Below are 19382 nucleotides of genomic sequence, written 5' to 3' on the forward strand. Positions count from 1 at the left end.
AAAATTATTTACTGATGGATATTTGTTTGCAAATATATATATATACATATATCTATCATATAATATATATGTATATGAACTCGTATATAACTATGCGGATAATCACGACTCCCGCTTTCCACTCTATTAAGCCCAAATTATGACGGCATATTGCATCAATACGACTCCATTCAAACTTCTTTTGTGGATGTGAGTCACTCGGCTATAGAGTTACATCATTAAACTAGTTTCCGCATCACATAAGCAAACATACATACTGCAGTGCTTCTACGTATCTAAATTCAATGCTTCGTAAGCTCGCTGTCATTCAATGCATTTTATTTCAGCCGCTATTTTTGCTGTTTCGACTAATGAGACATTTTGTTGCTTTCATTTGAAGTGGCGGCAAGCTTTCACACACTCGTCGTGGAGTATCATCGCGTTGCATAGGTGACCTAATGAAGTTGATTTTATTTTGCAGCGTTAATTTTATTAAAAGAAAGACAAATAGTACTCCACTTCTCCACGAACAACTTCACCAAAAGTAGTTGAATAGTTGAAGATTTGCTGCCATGTAATTCGTGACAAGGTGTTTGTACATATTTGTACTGTATACACGTATATCTATTTTACTATATCCACCTGTCTATATTGCGCTTTTGTTCCGTGCTTCTTTCAACCCCATTGAAGTTGGCCGATGAATCGCTTGCCAATTTTCTGGAAATTTTTTTGAATCTTTAAGCATTTTTAACACCTAAACACTTTGCATCATCTCGGCAAATGCTATTTATTCACAGAATTCAGAAAGATACTTTCGGTTTCAAAATTATCTATTTATATGTATATACTATACATAACTTTGAAACGTGGTTTTATAGATTATTTGGTATATCTCATAAGATTAAACATATTGCTAATAGCTCTGGTAACAATTGCTCATCATTCTTCTTTAAGAACTTTTAACGTCATTTGACTATATGTCACATCGATTCACATTCGTAGAGATCGCATTCTATTTTCTATTACTCCATGAAGAAATATGCCCAGACGGGTTGATGCTGATCGCCATCGCCGGTGCCCGAAATATGGTTATCTGTAATTCTAGATTCCAGCATAAGACAATTCATTAAGCTAACTGTTTCCGAATCGAAAAGCCACCAACCAGAACGATTATGTTGCGATAGAAGAAAGACACGTTTCCAGTGCTTTAGAAGTGCGTACACTCCGAGGTCTCAATAAACACAGAGGCGATTCGACTTCGAGAAGCTGCAATCACAACAGACAGCCGAACGAGTTTCTACACGACTTACACTCGTGCTCGTGCGACTAACAGAAGGTTTCAAAATCGCAGCATACTCTTGAAGAACCCCGAGATGTGATCTAGTGACTGATGTCCACAGCATACTGAAATCATGGTGGAAACACTTCTCCTGCTTGCTGAATGACAGTGAAAGCATAACATCAGGAGATGGTGAACCAGATTCCGCAACTGATGACGAAATATACTTTCGGAGCAGACGTTCCATTGCCTGACCGTCAAGAAGTTCGGATAGCAATTACCCGTCTGAAGAACAACAAAGTTGCGGGGGCCGATAGAATGTCGGGATAAGCCTCCTCAACATCGCATATATGGTTCTAATGAACGTATTGTGTGAAAGATAAAGGCCCACCGTCAACAAACTGATTGGACTTTATCAGTGTGGCTTTAGACCTGGAAAACCAACAATTGACCAGACATTCACCATGCGCCAAATCTCGTAAAAGTCGGGAAAAGAGGAACAATTCAACTTCGTTAGGACCAGGTGTAGAAGGACCTGACTATACTTGGAATCTCCAATTGGCACCAAGCAGCGAAAAAGAAGAACGACTGGTGCGATGTTGTAAACTCAGCTATAACGATTACAGAAGAAAAAGAAGAATTTCTTTATTTTTGTTGGATATTTTGATCTCTCAACTGTCCACTATCGTTATATTTCTCAAGTGTTTTCCTCTTTAGTAGGTTTTACCCTCCATGGACCAAGCAGTTGTAATGAAAATTCAAAACATTGCTAGCATCAAGTGTTACAGTTTCTCTGCAACATTTTTCGCGTGCCAACAATACTGCAAATTCGATTACTTTGTGTGCCCAATTTGCGAAAGAAAAACAATATAAAACAGCTGCCGCACAACGCTTGCAACAAAGCCGAAAATCGAAATAAGAGCTGCAATTTCGCGGCAAAAAGCACTACCATGGACGCAGGCTACTCCAATTTCACCGTTAAGAGCGGCATTGGATACTAGCGATTATTGTGAAAAAGTAGGTCGGTTGGTCATTCAAATTTACTGGTGATTTCAGCGCCACCAATGACAATAAGAGGCCACCTACAACCGGCGCTCAAGTGTCTGAGCGCACGGGTGCCCCCCTCCTCCAAGTTGCCTTATTTTTGAGAAAAAACCTGTATGTATGTATGCAAGTATGCGCTGCGGATATCCAGAGTGGCGGCTACGAGTATTTTCACTTGCGCGAGCGAAAGGGCGAGCCAAGTGCTTGTGCACTTAGAATTCGTTAGCGAAATGCCACGTTTGCGATTTGGCCTGATTTTTTAAGTGGTTAATTAACTTTTCGTGCTATTTCTTGCCGTTCGTTGTTGCTGTTGCTAGCATGAAAAAAGTAACAACAACAAGCAAGAGCTGGTAATAAATAATACAAGTCGAGTTGTAATTTCTACACTTATCCGTTGCTTGCTTGCCGCAGTTTTCATTCCAAAAGCCAAAGTTCCGGCAGTCGCTTAATCCACGAAAACCGCACGCATTGTGCGCCCTTCCCCCTTCGCTTGGCGTCTACATTCGCAAGTAATAGTAAATTTACTCGAGTAGAAGTCGTCGCGCTCATGTTGCAAGTGCCGAGTGCGCGCCAATTGTCGAGTGTCCCATGCACCAGTTGGTGCGCTGTAACTGCCACACTTACCACACTGCATGCAACAAGAAATACTATTTTATTTACACGCACATACTTACATACATATATATATGCTTTAAGTCAAGTTGTAGCAAATATTTTCGTACATGCCACACTAAGCATGCTTATAACTATGCCTGCATGCACTTATGAGTGCTTAACTATGTACTTAAGTCCAACTTGCTAGCTGTGGCACCGCGCGCTGCAGAGCTCTCCGGCGAACAATTGTTTGCGAATTTTTCTCACGCGCCGCCAGAGCAAGTAAATAAACACAGAAGTAATCGCGAGCAAACGAAGAAAATAAATAATAATTATGCGCGTAGCCAAAGTAGGCGCTTGTTTGTTCTAGGCGGTATTATTTACAATTCTCTGCTCGAATAACATAAGTACATGTATGTATTTGCATTCGCACGCCAAGTCGCCAGTAATTGCAACAAAAATGGAAACAACATAAAAATTAAACCACTTTAAGCGCCTAACTGCTTTTATTTGTGGTGTTTAAAGGGTGTTTTTTTAGACAAGTAGTTTTCAAATAACAATATCAAAAGCTCCGTCAGGATTGGAAAGGAGCGAGCCGTTCCAAACCAAAGGCGACTTCCTTTCGACTTCTTCAAGCTACTGCTGGAGAAAATAAGTCGAGCTGCATATTTGTATAGAGTTCTGCTTTCTTCAGTTTGGATAGGATGCGAAACAAATGGGTCTGGTAATGAACGAGGGTAAGACGCAGCTTGACTCCAATGTCACTGTTCACACTCATAACATCGAAGTCGTAAATAACTTCGTCTATCTTGGAACTAGCATCAACACCAACATCACTATTAGTCTTGTAATCCATCACAGAATCACTCTTGCTAACAGGTGCTACTTTGGACTGAGTGCGCAATTGAAAAGTAAAGTCCTCTATCGGCGAATAAAGACCAAACTCTACAAGTTCCTCATCATCCCCATCCTGCTATGTGGTGCAGAGAGATGGACGATAACAATCGATGGAATGATGCGCTGTACGCGTTATACGACGACATTGACATAGTTCAGCAAATTTAGATACTCCAGATTTGAAGGTTTTCGATTCAGTACCCGCCGGGGAAAGCAGATGAAGAGAAGAATTTGCACTCCGTTGGAAAGATCAGGTGTCCGTTGGAAAAACCGGATGTCAGTCGTCTAGAATTTATGTGCGTAGACAAGCGATTTCACAGCCAGCGGTTTTAAGTCGCTTGATCTGGAAATCCACGCTACAGATCCACGAAGTGAGTTAATAAAATTTAGCTGCAATAAATTAATTGTTTCATTAGCTGTTTGGCATGCAGCAATATCCTGTTGGAACCACACCCACATCCATTTAGGTATGAAAAACTCATTAGTCATTGCTCTATAGCGTTTCCCATTGACTGTAACATTATAGGCAGTGTTTAAAGAAACATGATTCCGTCTGCGTATAGAGCACTAAAAGTAACTTGTTGAAAATATAACGGCTTCTTGAAAATGACTTGAGATTTATCATCACTCCAAATGCGATAATTTCGTTTATGAACGCGCCCATTCAATCAAAAATAAATTTCAACGCTGAAAAACACTTGCTACTGCAAATCGTATTCACACGTCTAAAAAAACGCCCTTTATTATAAAAACAGAAAAAGCTTAAAAATTGTTTATAACACCTCCGTCTACATTACAATTTTATATATTTATATGAATACTTATATACATTTAGTGTTGAATTTTTTCTAGGTAGGGTGAGAAAATTCTTGTAAATTTTTCACAATGCACACTTTAGTACATTTATACATACATACAGTACATACATACTCGTAAATCAATCTAATATCGTTCTAATTTCCGCGCGCCTGTCGGTACAATTTATTTGTAGGATTGGTCAAGCCTTGAGTTCGATATTGTTTAGTTGAATTCAACATTGTTGTTATACTTAGATGCAGATAAATTGTATGTATGTATATGTACATATACGTTAATATGTGCTAGTTGACTTCTAAGACAACTGGCTGCGTCTTTCGGCTCAAAACCTCATTAGCGGTTTGATCGTTTTTCTGTTTTGTTAGTTGATCTTTCCGGAGCGTTCTTGAAATATCAAAGAAAAAAACAAAATCTCTACAGGATTTTCCAAACCCAGGCATAACCTGTTTTTCCAGTCTGTCTTTCAGCTCAGTCTTATTGTTGTTTTATTCGTTGAGTTGATTAGTGGTCACTCAAATCAAATTTGAATCGGATTTGTTTAAATGGGAAGTGTGCTCAAAAAATAATGAAAGTTTTCTTCCTTCTTTGGTTGTCGCCCTCATAATATTCTCCGTTCCATATTATGTCAGCGCTTGTTCCACCCGTCGAAAGCTTTCTCGAACTCGAATTTTTCAGATGGTCTATAGCTTATGTTTCTAAAACAACGACCCTTTAACGTTCTCTTTATAATAGGTATAAGTCATACGGAGCCATGAGTGGCGCATATAGAGGCTGGACCATCGTTACAAATTTGATTTTGGCCAAGAATTCACAAACAAATTCACTGTTCCCTTTCTTTTCATCCAACCTTTAATTTTATCGTACTTCAGGGCATGTAACGGGTGTTCCAAGTATAAGTTATTTTTTCAAAGCCTTTTTTTTTGACAGATCACGGGTGAGTCGTGTTCAACTTTATTACGAAAATTCTCGTTCTGTAAAAAATATATTTCGGGCGCTTCGCTCAACTTATAGTCAACTTAATCAGCCTACTGAGCGTACTATTCACAACAGCATCACCCTTCTTGAGACATAGCATTAATATCAAATAGACCACATCCAGAACTCAGTGATGAAAATTAAGCAGCCGTAGCTGAGTGTTCTTGAAGACCATTGGAAGTCGATTCTGTGTTACGTCGATGTCTAAAATTGAAAAGATACAAAATACAGCTTGTGCTAGAACTGAAGCAACTCGATCTTCCCAAGAGACATTGGTTCGCTATACTATGATCTCTTAAAAAGCTCCAAGAAGATCCGACGTTTAAAGCAAAATTTTGTTCAGCGATTAGGTCCATTTCTGGTTCAATGGGTGTGTAAACAAGCAAAATTGCCATATTTGGAACGAAGAGTAACCTGAAGAGTTTCAAGGGCTGCCATTTCATTTCGAAAAATCAATGGTTTGGTTTGGTTTGTGGGCCATGTGGTTTGTGGAATCATCGGTTAATAATTCTTCAAAAATGATGTTGTCACGTCATGATAACCGACTCTTCAATACCTGAAATTGAAGCTCGAGATCTCGGAGATATTTTGTTTCAAAAAAACAGCGCCACCTCCATACAATTTCTTGAACATATAAGGAGTACTGACACCTTCAAAAATTGTATTCCAAAATTTTAGTCATTGAAAGCTTTGGGTACGAATTTTTGGTGGAAAACAGTTCAGAAATAAATGTACATCGGTTCTCGAAATCTGTTTAATAGCTGTAATCCTATTTATATACAATAAATGTTTCTTATAAACACACATATACATTTGTATATACAAATAACATAAAAATTTTAACTCGTTCTAATTGTATTATCTCTTCTTCGCTTATTTGCAGATTCACTCGAAGAATGCTTCGAAAATCCGCTGGAACAATGGGAAGCATGATTAATATGAGTTTGATTAGAATAAATGTGTTGAAATAAATAAGAATAAAGTGAAACCGTAATCAATAAGTGCAGAAGAAATACACACATACACATATATAGAAATCATAATTTACCATGCAAGAGTGCTAAACTCGTAATTTATAAAGTCAAGCATTAAGCGGTTAATGAGTTCAAGAATTACGCGATTAAGTGTGAAAAATGTGCTCGATTTCGATGAAAGTAAATGTACACATGTGAGTGTGCTTTATTTAATGCCAGAGTAACAGCAATCGACCGCTGTGTGTTTGTGTGTATGTGAACTAGCAACAGTTCAACGAAAAGCAGCAAGATGAATTGCCTCTGCCGCCCCTCGCGGATTATGTCCGTGCGCATCAATCTGCTGGACGAAACGGATTTCTTACACGAAATCAAGGTGAGTGGACTCTAAAATTATTAAAATAGTCGTCTATGATAATCAATCTAAATATTTATATCTATCAGCGTGATTAAAGAAGTGGAATCTGGTTTAAATTAAGCTGAAAGGTGAAGTTCGGTAATGATGACATACTTATGTATTATACAAGAGACCACGCTTAAATAAGAAAAGACTCCAAAAAATGATGATTTCTTGCTGATTTTATTGATTGAAATTGCTATCATATGTTTGTTTGTGTTGTTGTCAGATTATTCAGTAAAGTACATAAAATATTATTTTTTTATTTTTTACACTCACTTACACATACAGTGTCATATTTTACGACATTATATAATCAACAACAACTTTGACATTTGCTAACCGATTGAGTCAAAGGTCATGGCGGTTACTGGTTTCAACACGGCGTTGCGCTATAATACATATATCAAATGTCTGCGAAAACATTGTTTTTGACGTCTAAAGTCAAAAATATTTGACATTGACTGGTCTCCGAGAGTCCAGATTGAACTCCCTTGACGCTAGTGTCAAAATCGTCGGCAGGTCTACTCAAATGCGCACAAAAGTAAGAGAATTTTGGCGAAAAAGCAAAAACGAATAAATATTTAAAATTGAAAAGGCTGTTGCTTCTCGAAAGGCTCTATAGATAGCTTTTGGTTTCAGACTCTAAATTCTTTAAGCAATATTATTATGATCTTTATTTGAGATATCTGAGGATCCAAGAGCAAATTATGTTATGATATCATAAAAAATATTTTTCAAAAAGTTTCTTTCAAATTTTTTAATTTAAATAATTGTTTGTCCTAGATATAGGGTTACGATGGACTACAATAGAGACGACAGCAGCTTGATAAGATTGTGTGTGTTTGTTGAGAAGCTTTAAGGTCCTTTGTAAAAGACCATTTTAATAAAATTATTTAATATTATTTATTCATAATTCCGCAAGACATATGTTTAAAGTAAATTCATTTAAATATATCCATTCAAGTGGATTTTTACTTCTAAGGACCTTCTATTTTGCAGTATTCTTGAACATTTTTTCAGATATACTATACATAGTTTCTCGCGTTACAACCAACAAAAAAAAACAATATTTAAGATTTCTTTGTATTCTCTTGTCTTTATGACAATTTCAATAGAACTTGGTATAGTTTCCAATTGCATAATTGCATGTCAATTTTCACAGTTGACAACTATCTCATATAAATCTAGAAACTTTTTCCAATAAATAATAACCAGCATATTTATTGTCTTTTGAGAAACAGCTAAGACCATTAAGGACACAATATAGGTCTAGAATGCGAAATATTTAGACGGACACATTTTGTCAATGTTATATGGAGGAAAGCGAATCATCTTGGTACTTTCTCCTCTATCGCCCAACTTCAGTGAACCTATAAGGTCCTAAATATTTCTTTTTATGAGTTTTTGTCAATCTCAGCGACGTTCAAATTCAACAACGTTCACAGCAGTCTAACCAAACCTAATAACGTGGCATGATTGTGAAGAACCCTAAACATTACTATTTTGCAAATCCATTCGTTGGTGGGACTTTTTTCTTCTTGAAAACAAAAGTAATAAACAAATTTCGAAACTGTCAACGACATTTCTTTCGATTTTCTTCATGTATTCTTCTTCTTTGTTGGCGTAGGCACCGCTTATGCGGTTATAGCCGAGTTAACAACAACGCGCCAGTCGTTATTCAACTTCAACTTTGAAGTTATAACTGTAAACAGTGACATGGGAGCCAAACTTTTACCGAAACGTTTTAATTGATGGTTGCTTATCCCGTAGCAGAGTGCACAAGTGGTTTCAACGTGGTCGTGAGGACATAAATGACAATCAACATGTGGGCCAATCAAAATCCGTGATCATCGGAAATTCCATCGAAACTGTGCGTGAATTCATCAAAAATCCAACGAAATCATCATTGAAATTCATGAAAATGGAATTGAACATCTCCAACACATCGATTTATTGCATTTTGACCAAACATTTGGGCTTACGAAAGGTGTGTGCCCGGTTTGTTCCGCACAAATTGACTGACGACCAAAAATTGCTTAGAATCCAACACTCTCGTGACCGATCCGAAAAATCACATTTTATTCCGTATTCACCTGATCTGGCACCATGCGACTTCTACCTTTTCGGAAAAATGCATTTGCCCATGAAAGGAAAGCCGTATGCAGACGTAGAGGCCATTCAAAAGGCTTGCACCGGCATACTGGCGGCCATACCGGCCAACGAGCTAAAACTCTTCGACATGCTTTTGGACCATGCAAAAAGCTGTATTGAAGCAGAAGGAGTCTATTTTAATAAAATAAATTGATTTTGCCGAAATAAACATGTTTTTCTGTTTTTTTTTTAAGTCCTGTTTGCTTTGGAAAGCACCTTGTAATATCAATATAATCGGAGTACGCCCGCAGCAGTACACTCTTGCAAAGGATTGTTCCTTTTCTATTAAGAACTGCAGTTCGAATTATTTTTTCCAGGGGTAGATTAAAGATAGGGAGTCGCCTTGTCTGAAACCCCTTTGGATATCGAACAGATTGAAGAGGTCATTCATGTTCCTGACGGAACTTCTGATATTTCTTATCGTCAGTTTGCACAGTGGTAATAGTTTTGCCGGGATACCAAGTTCAGACATAGCGGTCCAAAGACAGCACCTTTTCGTGTTGTCAAAAGCAGTTCTAAAATCGAGTGGGGGTGGTGTGTGTTGAGTCTCTTTTCACGGGTCTTTACCAAGACTTGGCGCATGGTGAATATCTGATCGAATGTTGATTTTGCAGGACTGAAGCCACACTGATAAGGTCCATCAGTTTGTTGATGGTGATCTTTAGTCTTTAAGACAATACGCTTGATAGATCTTTATATGCGCGATGTTAAAGAGACCTATTCCTTTACAGCTTTATTTAGCACAAATTCAAATATATAATAACAAATACCAAATGGATCCATGGCACAAAAAATTTGACTGTGATCGAAATTAGCCCGTCCGTACCTGTTATTCAATGCCATTGAACTTGTTAAAGCCGCTTAAAAATATTGACAAGATAATTTCGTGGAAGCCAAAGTACACAATAATTTGCGTAGCCTCTAATTAAAAACTCGAAAAATCACAATTAAGGCCAGCAAATCAAATAGTGTATATTGTGGGAAAGCAAAGTGCGACAATATGTAAAAAACATAACAACAAAAACAAACAAAAAGCGACAACCAAAAGCATGTAATCAATAAATATTCACGAATATAAATTGGCGAGCCGCAACAATCAACACGCAACGACAACTACATAGAAGTCTAACACACACATACATGGACACCCAAAACTACATACAAATAACTATCCAGTGGGACATGACGACTCAAATGAAATAGAAACATGTGCTCGGTTAATAACGGAATGAGCCCGCAAAATTCGCATTCGAAATAAATCGAAATGCCAAAATCGAATTTGTGGCAAGTCAATGGCTAGCTGGCTGCCACTGCTGCTATGCTGATTGGACACAGGCATGAGTGTGTGGGTTGTTGATATATATTTTTGTTGCTGTTGGCAGTTTTTAGACTTATATGTATATATATGTTTGTGTGCATGTGTGTGTTGGTTGAGTTGCCTGCCGAAATTATGATTAAATTCCAATTTATTGCATTTACCCCATGTGGCCGCAGCGCCCTCCTCAGCGGCTCCAGCGGCTGCATTCACCGACATTGTGTGCTGCCAAACAAAAATCTGTAACAAAAACAACAAGCTCGTAAAATAATCTTTGAATTATGACCGCAAAGTGTGTTTTGTGAACCAATGATTCGGCATGCGTGCGAACCCATTGGCGCGTTTGTGTGTGCGTGTGTGTGCGTGTGTGTGGCGTGTTGGTGCGCTGATAATCAATGGTATCAACTGTTTCAATGCTGTTTGATTGTGGCTTATGAAAATGAAATATTTTTATTTCACTTATGGACTTCCATACAAAAGCAAACATATACATGTATATATATATGCATATATGTATATGTCTATGTGTGTGTAAAGCATAAATTTGGCTACAAGCGCTGCGTAATTCGGCATTTGTTGGCTTGGAGCTCGTGTTATGCAATTTGTACCATTGTGTCAGCTCATTAATGTGTCGGTAGCGACGCCAAGTCTCTGGATTTCAACACACTCGCACACATATTCATACACACTCACGTTCAATGTGCTTGAAAAATACCTCATCATTCAGTCGAATTTGTACATAAACGCCACTAAATCATAATTCCAATTTCAATACCTGTTCACAGTTGGTTGTCGCATGAGATTGCTTTGCCCCCCGGCCCTCCTAATGGCAGCCCTTTGCCGTTGCCTTGGGGCTTGGCAATGATTAGATGGTGCTCAGTAGGGGCCAAATGTGATTTCGGAAATGAAAATTCATTTGTCGAGGGCAAACCGTGGTTTGGTAAGTGATTGGCGTGTGAGCTCACTTGTATTGGAAGTTGCTGTTGGTGAAATTTCGGTGCCTATAGGGGTTTCATATAAATTGATGTTGCTGACCTGCCATTGACACATGTAATCAGCGCGCAAAATTATGATATTCTTCTTCTGATACCCAAACATGGAATTCTGGTATTAGTCTCTAAGTATACCGTCCTTCGGACCGATCCCACAACTCGGCTTTTTTGTCCGGCCAAGGACTGTCAACTCGCCACCATACCTCAAAAATACCTCAACAACAACAACACCATCCTTCGGATGAAGTTTGTCACATTGTGATGCTCTTGTAGCTCTCTTCTATCTTTTTGGGTCGCTACAGATATTATCGGACAAATCCCTTTGAATCTTAATGAGCGGATATTTCGCTGAATATGGGTCGTAAAGTATTTATTATTAGATTAGGCTTCTACTTAGTACTTTTAGTGCTTAACGATGGCAGAAGGAGTTACGAAGGCAGTGTTTGACGTGAATTTTTATTGATTCTGCGTTCGCACTATCGACTTCTCTTCCATTGTTTCATACCGTGGGGTTAAACTCTTGAAGCGTTTCACAAAAGATGCATTGTTTCCCAGATGCCTCGCGCTTGACATTTCCTGCAGTCTTCTCGATCTGTCAGCACCTTTTAGCTACTGTGTGCCGCCACCAGACTGTGAACAGTGAGTTTTCCAATCATGTTCGTCCAGTCTTTTTATCAGTAGTGCGCAGGAACTTTGATCTGTTGTCTGACCTAGGACTTTTGCAGTTTTCCATTGACTTTTAAATCATCTTGTCATGCTTTTGTCCAGAGCATCGTAAAGAAAGACATGTGTTTACCAACGTCGGTCACGTTCTTGGATGCCCGCCCTACACCACTCTTGGCAATCTCGTCCATTATGTCATTGCCGTCGATACCTTTGTGATCTGGTACTCAGTATAAGTGAAGATGTCGATACTCTACACTGCTGTCCTGCTTTCCATTGACACATCTGGTCGATGTGCGAAGCAATGTTATTGCCTTGATAGAGGCTAGCTCGGCGGCTGTTCCAATAGCTAAGACCTCTGGTTGAATTCTGCTGTGGTCCGGCAACTTAAAAGACCGACTTTGCCTAACTTGAGGCCATCCGTATAAATGTTTATGCTGTTGTGTGCAGTTAACATACATGACACAGTCGATGCTTACTAAAAAACCATTATCCCGAGCTATGTCTAAAGTATTTTATTTGAATTCTCCTGCACCCAGTCGTTCTGCTGATTTTGATAGGCAATTTACAGCGAAGAGGTCTATAGATCGAAGGTTCAGCACTAGTTCAAGGGCCAGCGTTGAAAGGTTCTTAGATCTCGGGTTATGCGCAACTAACCCCTGTGTCGCAGTTCATGAGAGAGAGAGAGCTCCAGATTTTGAATAGCACCTGCATGCACGCATATAATGCATTCCAGACCATTTTAATTGTTTCTTCCACAATTTTTTTGCACAGCAGTTTTTTGTCCAAGACTACCAGGTACTTGGTGCGGTCTTCGAAGGAGAATTGTGTCCCATTTGTCAAAGGAAGCCACCAAGGAGGGATTTTATATTTACTAATAAATACAAAAAAGTCCGTTTTTCTGAATTAAACCTCAGCCCCGCTTGCGGTGCCCAATTCCGGACTGTATTGAAAGTGGTGGTTATAATATCGCTAATGGTATGTAGACACCTTCCCGTTATTAATATGGCAATGTCATCTGCATATACCACCATCTGATGCGCTTTGCCGTCTAAGTCTTTAACAGTTTATGCATCACTACTTTGCAGAGGAGCACGCCGCCTTACACTGCGGTGGGTCTCTACAGACTTCATTGATCATTCTAGCTGCTTTTATCTTTGTAGAGACCACGAGGTTTCTGAACGCAGGATTATCGCCTATTGACTCGAAGCTATTCAGAATAGATTCCGATGAAATGCTCCAAAAATGTCCAGGAAGACTTCAAGTGTATATTCCTTATTTTCAAGAGCTCTTTCGATGTTGAATACCAGTGTTTGGGGTGCTGTCGCTATGGATCTGCCTTTAATGTGTAATTGTTGCGTTTTGGATAAGGTTTCGGAAGGCGCTGTGGATCTGATCTAGACGTCTAAGATGCTTATTATTGGAGATACATGCAATGGAACAGATCTCATTTCCGTTGATATTTTAATTTGAGGGCTGGAACAAAAGCAGTTTTTATATGCCAACACTCGACAAAATGTTATGGATTTCATTAGCTTCACTTATGTATGTATATACCTTGGTACCGCATACAAAACGCAGCTCAAAGCTTTGCGGTGACATCAAACACCACAGCAACCAAATCAATACACCCACGCAATAGCAATAAGACCAGCGAACGACTTGCAAATAAAAACGGCAAGACAACAACAATAACAACAGAGGCATAAAGCAGCCATGGGAATTGCCGAAGCACTACAAATACATTAAGCCGAAGCCGCATGCGAAAGCCGGGACATTAATTGGCATTAGTGGTGGTGGTGCGGTCACACCAAATATCAACCGTAAGCAATAAACGAGGTATATAATTAATTATAATGTGAAAACGTAAAAGCATTTCAAAATCATCACAAAATACGAAATTGAAATTTTTGATGGCGACACGATTTGACGCTTAAACACAGCAACAACAACAAAAGCTAACATGAATAGATTGTAAATGCTATACATATGTATATACTATTATATATTTATGTATTATATATTTATGTACTTGTATAGGTAAGGCAGGCACCTGCTTCTGGCATACAGTTCCCTGTGCCCGCCTTCAACCGCCTACTTGTCATATATCCATCCACATCCATTTACATATGCTAATCTCGGCGGCTGCCAGCATTGCCACCCTTCATTCACCCATCATTTATTGAATTTCAAATTAGACTCAATTGGCCGCAGAGCTTTGCCGCTTTTCCGCCTTTGTTCTGCATGCAGACAAGCCGCCAGTTGCTGGAGGCCGAGTAGGAAGCAGGCAATGAGCGGGAGGAAACACGTCGCATATTTATTTACATATACATATATATGTGTGTGTATCGTATGTATGTACGTGTGTGTGTGTGTGCTGGTGTTTGCCGGCGGCAAGTCACATTCAAGTTTATCCACCTACTTGACAAGTTCAAATGCCACTTAACTTCATTCAATGTCGGCATTGGAGTGGAGCGATTTGCAAGCCTCACCAGCTGTGTTTATTGTTGTTGTTGTCCATTTTTCTTCCGACTCAAAGTTCAGCCGCCTGTGCGTGCGTTCTCATGCCTTTATTTATTATTAATTTTGTGTAACTTATTCGGCTTTTGTATTTGTTGTTGGCACTTATTCACTATATTTCTTCTCAGCACTCGCCTTCAATTGCTGTGCTTAGCAAGCTTAAGCTCGACCGCTTTTGACTGCGCCTTGCTCGCGCCTACAAATACAATCGCCACATAATTATTTATTAACACGAAAAACACTTTACACGCACCACCTTTTGTTGCCACAATGACAATTTGCTATTGTTGTTGTGTGCTGGTTTATTTTGTTGTACACATTGTGATTGGTGTTTTTGTTCTTTTAATGGTAAAATGCCTGAAAAGGCCTATCAGCACAACACTTGGCGGCGAGGCTGGAAAAGAGTTTCGGCTAAAGGCGCACACATCTATATATATACATACATATATATACATATGTATATATACTTATATATATGCATAACTGTAGGTAATGTATTCACAAGTGTTCCAGCTAAGTCTTTCTTTAAGCTCACTTTTGTGCCCCTAATACTTTGGTACTTATGTGTCGGCTTTAGAGTGTTTACCTTTCCATCAAGGATTTTTCTTCTAGTAAAAGTTTTTCCATCTAAAAATGTACATATATATGTAAGGTGAGTGCGTAGTAGTGGAGCTTTTGTTTTTAAAGAAAACACAGAAACGTCAATTCGTAAAGTCCAATTTTCGATGACTCGTTCGAGCATTTCGACTGGTAACTGGCGAATGACATACTGCTCCAAGAGCAGAATCGAAGCGGGATCGTACGCATAGAGTTTAGACTTTACATTTCCCCACAGGAAAAAGTCAAGTGATGTGATAACACACGATATACCACCGAAAACGTGAAATCATCTGCTTACCGAAGTATCCTCTCAATAAATCCATTGATTGCTGTGTTTTAGGGGAAGTAGCGCCGTCTTGTTGAAACCAAATATCGCCGAGATCACGAGCTTCAATTTCAGGCATCAAATTGTCAGTTATCAAACCACATCAAACCATTATTTTTTCTGGGTGAATTGACAGCTCTAGAATCTCTTTAGGTTGCTCTTCGTACCAAATGCGGTAATTTTGCTGTTGTTTGCATACTCATTAGGCCAGAAATGGGTCTCATCATTGAAGAAAATTTGGCTCGAAAACGTCGGATATTCTTGGAATTTTCAAGAGCCCTTAGAACGAAGCGATGTCGCTTGGGAAGGTCGAGCGGATTTAGTTCTCAACGTAAAATGCGCCCAGTTGTTCCATGCCGAATCGACTATCGGTTTTATGTACACTCTCAACTACGGTTGCGTGCTAGACGTGATTTATTTTGTCGATTATTATCCAATAATGTATGCTGGGGCTCAAGATGGGTAATGGTGTTGCGAATAGTACGTTAAGTAGGCCGAATATTCTGACCATAAGTTGAGTGAACGATTTGTAAATATTCTTCAGACGGAAGTCTTTCTATAATGGCATGGCCTTTCCATTGGCATTTCTTACAACAAATAACTAAATCTAAAACCATTACCGGCCAACGGTTTGCATCGAACGAAATAGGAGAGTTTGTGTGTCAGCTATATGATATAGTGGCTTAATCTGAATAATATGTTGTAAAATTCTAGCGCTGCATTGAACGTTTGATTGATATGTCAAAGTTCATATAGAAGTTTTACAGTTACTTGAGATCGATAGGTCAATTCGCATGGCAGCTATATACTATAATGACCCGTTCTGAACAACAACAATCACCGATGTTTTACACCACTTGCTTTAGAAATAGTCAATAATTTAGTGCAGATACATATTTCGTCAAATGAAAAAGTTTTCCATACAAGCACTTGATTTAGATTGATCAGTTTCTATGGCAGCTATATGCTATAGTTGTTCAATATTGGCGATTTCGATAGATGAGCAGCTTCTAAGGGAGAAAAGAACGTGTTCATACATTTCATCGATCGATTTATCAAAAGCTGAAGAACTAGTTCGTTTATATATATAGAGAGTAAGACACGGCCGAATGAACAGACGACGATCATGAGTGACGACTTACACTTTTCGCGATTTCTTTTGGACGTTACAAATTTCGAAATAAACTGAATATACGCGTTTTATAGTTGGGCTTGCTTCAAATATACTACGTCTGCTTAGAATACCGGATCATCTACATCCATTTTTCTTCACAATGGACTCATGGACTTTATACTCATTGAATTATAAATGAGAAAGGTGTGGCATTTGGAAGGATATTGTTTTAACTAAATTAATAGAAAATTTCCGCAGCTTGGTATAGAACTACCAACTTTTCTATGGACTAATGAAAGATACGGATTTTACCAAAGTTTCAACTGTTCTGAAAGGTGAATCCTGGAAAATTTTATTTTCATAGTCGAAAATTTCCTGGATAATCATTAAGCATGAAGATGTTATGGCAAAATATGCTCTCAAATTTCCAGACTCTAGGAGCACATTCGAGTATCAAGTCATCTCCGGAATCATCTGTAGGAATTTTCCGACAATTTTAGAAATTATGTTGGGGAAAAGGTAGAGTCCGTGCAACAGGGTCGAAAAGTCATGGTAAAAGGTATGACGGTAGTTTACTGTTATTCCTAAAAAAACAGATTATTTACTCAAAACTTTTGGCGAGAAATTATTATTTTTCCCTTAAATCCTCATAAAGGCAGAGCCAACATTTTCGACAAACTAACCAAAAAAATTTCCAAATACGATAAATTTGCTTAGAATTGAAGACAAAATAAATACTAAAACATCTTCGATGAATTTTTTATGTTATGAGTGCGTTTTTGCAGTTAATAAATTATGATAAAAGCCCACATAAGCTCGTAATTACATAACGGCGCATTTATTTCTTCTAATCTTTGAAGTTGCCATGGCTTTTAACGCACAAAAAATGTCCTTTGATGTTTTACACGGATCATAACTTCATATCCGTATACAGAAACAAACATAGAGCGAAAACGAAAGAGCCCACACTCTTTGCTTTTTATTAATGTTTTTTTTTTTGTTTTTTCTTTCTTGTTAATTTACCTCATTTGCCACAACCAAATTGCGAATGCAAAGCCTCAAATTCTCCTCCCACAAATTCTGCGTCGCCACACCTAAGAGAACTTTCGTTTAAACTTTCACCCCCGTGGGGTGTGTTGCGTTGTGTGCTTAGCGGGTTAACGGTAAACGCTGTAATTAACAAAAGTGCGCATGAGCTGAGGGCTGGCATGCTTGTTGCGCTATTAAAATTCATTAAATATTTTCAACGCAGCGCTGCGGGCGTTTTTTTACATTTAATTTATTTCGTATTTTTTTTCTTTTGTTTTTTTTTTTTTTTGTTATTGCATTTGGCAAACAGAGAAAACCAATTCACAGTGAAATGGAAATGTAATTAAACACTTGCTTGCTGCCGGCGTTTATGCGTACTATATATTTGTGAGGTTCTCCTGTGCGTATACGCAACATTTAACGCTTTGTATTTTAGTGCCTCCATCTTTATTGTTTTTTTCCACTCATATGTGGCCACAGCGTTTAATATTGTTCAGTTTATATGGAAGTGTTTTCAATTTGTTTTATCTTTGTATGTGTGCAACGCATACACACAAATACATTTATGGAGTTTTATGGGACAAAGTTTTATGGATTTGTTGCGGCACGCATTTTTTCATGTTTTATATTTAAATACTAGCAGTTTACAGTACAAGGACTATATATGTTTCTAAGAAAGTATGGACATTTAATAAACATATCTGTTGTTGCCATTGAAGTAGAAATTTAAGGAAAATCGCCCTAAATCTTTGATTAAAGAATAATAAGAATATGTAAGCTCAATATAAATTATAGTTTGTAGATCATTTTCTGATTTTTTAAAGGATATGTATATCCAATATTCTGGAGTTTCAGGCTCCCTTTGGCAGAAGCGGCAATTTGCACAAGCAGCTAGGCCCATTTTCTATATAAGTGCTTCTTGAGGTTACGGGCCAGTCTAGAACGCGTAAGTAGTATGAGTTTGTCCCTACGGAGTTGATTGCACATTTCTACTTTCTGAGGTTGTAACCCCAATTAGTAATTAGTCATAACGCATGCCTTGGAGTTGTTGCCAATACCTCTCTCTGCCTACTCCTTCTTCCTTGTGGAGCAGCTTCTTAATTATATGAGGTTCTACTATATACATACCTATGCTGCGGAGCGAGCGAGGTTATCAGTCAGGCCATTGCCGGTTATAAATTTGAGACCAGATGAGGTGATTGCTTTAAGTGCCGCTTGACTACTCACTAAGTATGATTATACGGTAGTTAGGATAGTTACATTAGAGGTTTATCTCTACGCACCTTCCTTCCTATAGGTATGCAAAGTTTGGTCCGCAGTCATGCGACCAACTCTTTCTGACGTTTTCGAGCCGTCAGTGTATCACTTGATTATACTATCTCTAAGCGATAGCTCGAAAGTGGAATCATTCCATTCAACCTTACCTTCTTGGTGAAGTTCAACCTGTTGGTAATGTTGTCCCTTGGGAGAAGAGCCAATGGTATTTTATTATTATTATTATATTATTATACCACTTCATTTCTTCATACGTTGCGATGAGATTACATTACCTATGTCACACCCTTTTGCAGTCATTTGAAGCAGTGTTATTATTAGGTGAAGTGGTGAGAGCTTCAAGTGCTGTTGTCGGTCATGTGCGCATGGCATCCGACATGCACATGCATGCAAGTCATTGCAGCCTCAGGATTTACCAGCTAATCGATTGCGCACCAATAATT

At 38.4% G+C, this 19382-nt stretch overlaps 1 protein-coding gene across 2 annotated transcripts in view; it reads left to right on the forward strand.

Moving 5' to 3' along the window:
- LOC120774568 (hornerin) overlaps window positions 1-19382 on the forward strand; it is a 269714-nt gene that overhangs the window by 102934 nt on the left and 147398 nt on the right. For both annotated transcript variants that reach the window (XM_040104305.1, XM_040104311.1), the window contains exon 4: window positions 6468-6931. In XM_040104305.1, the coding sequence (XP_039960239.1) occupies window positions 6848-6931 (84 nt within the window). In that variant the 5' untranslated portion in view covers window positions 6468-6847. The remainder of the gene's footprint in view (window positions 1-6467; window positions 6932-19382) is intronic.

The sequence above is a fragment of the Bactrocera tryoni genome, chromosome 1 (assembly GCF_016617805.1).
Source record: "Bactrocera tryoni isolate S06 chromosome 1, CSIRO_BtryS06_freeze2, whole genome shotgun sequence".
Classification (NCBI taxonomy): Eukaryota; Metazoa; Arthropoda; class Insecta; order Diptera; family Tephritidae; genus Bactrocera; species Bactrocera tryoni.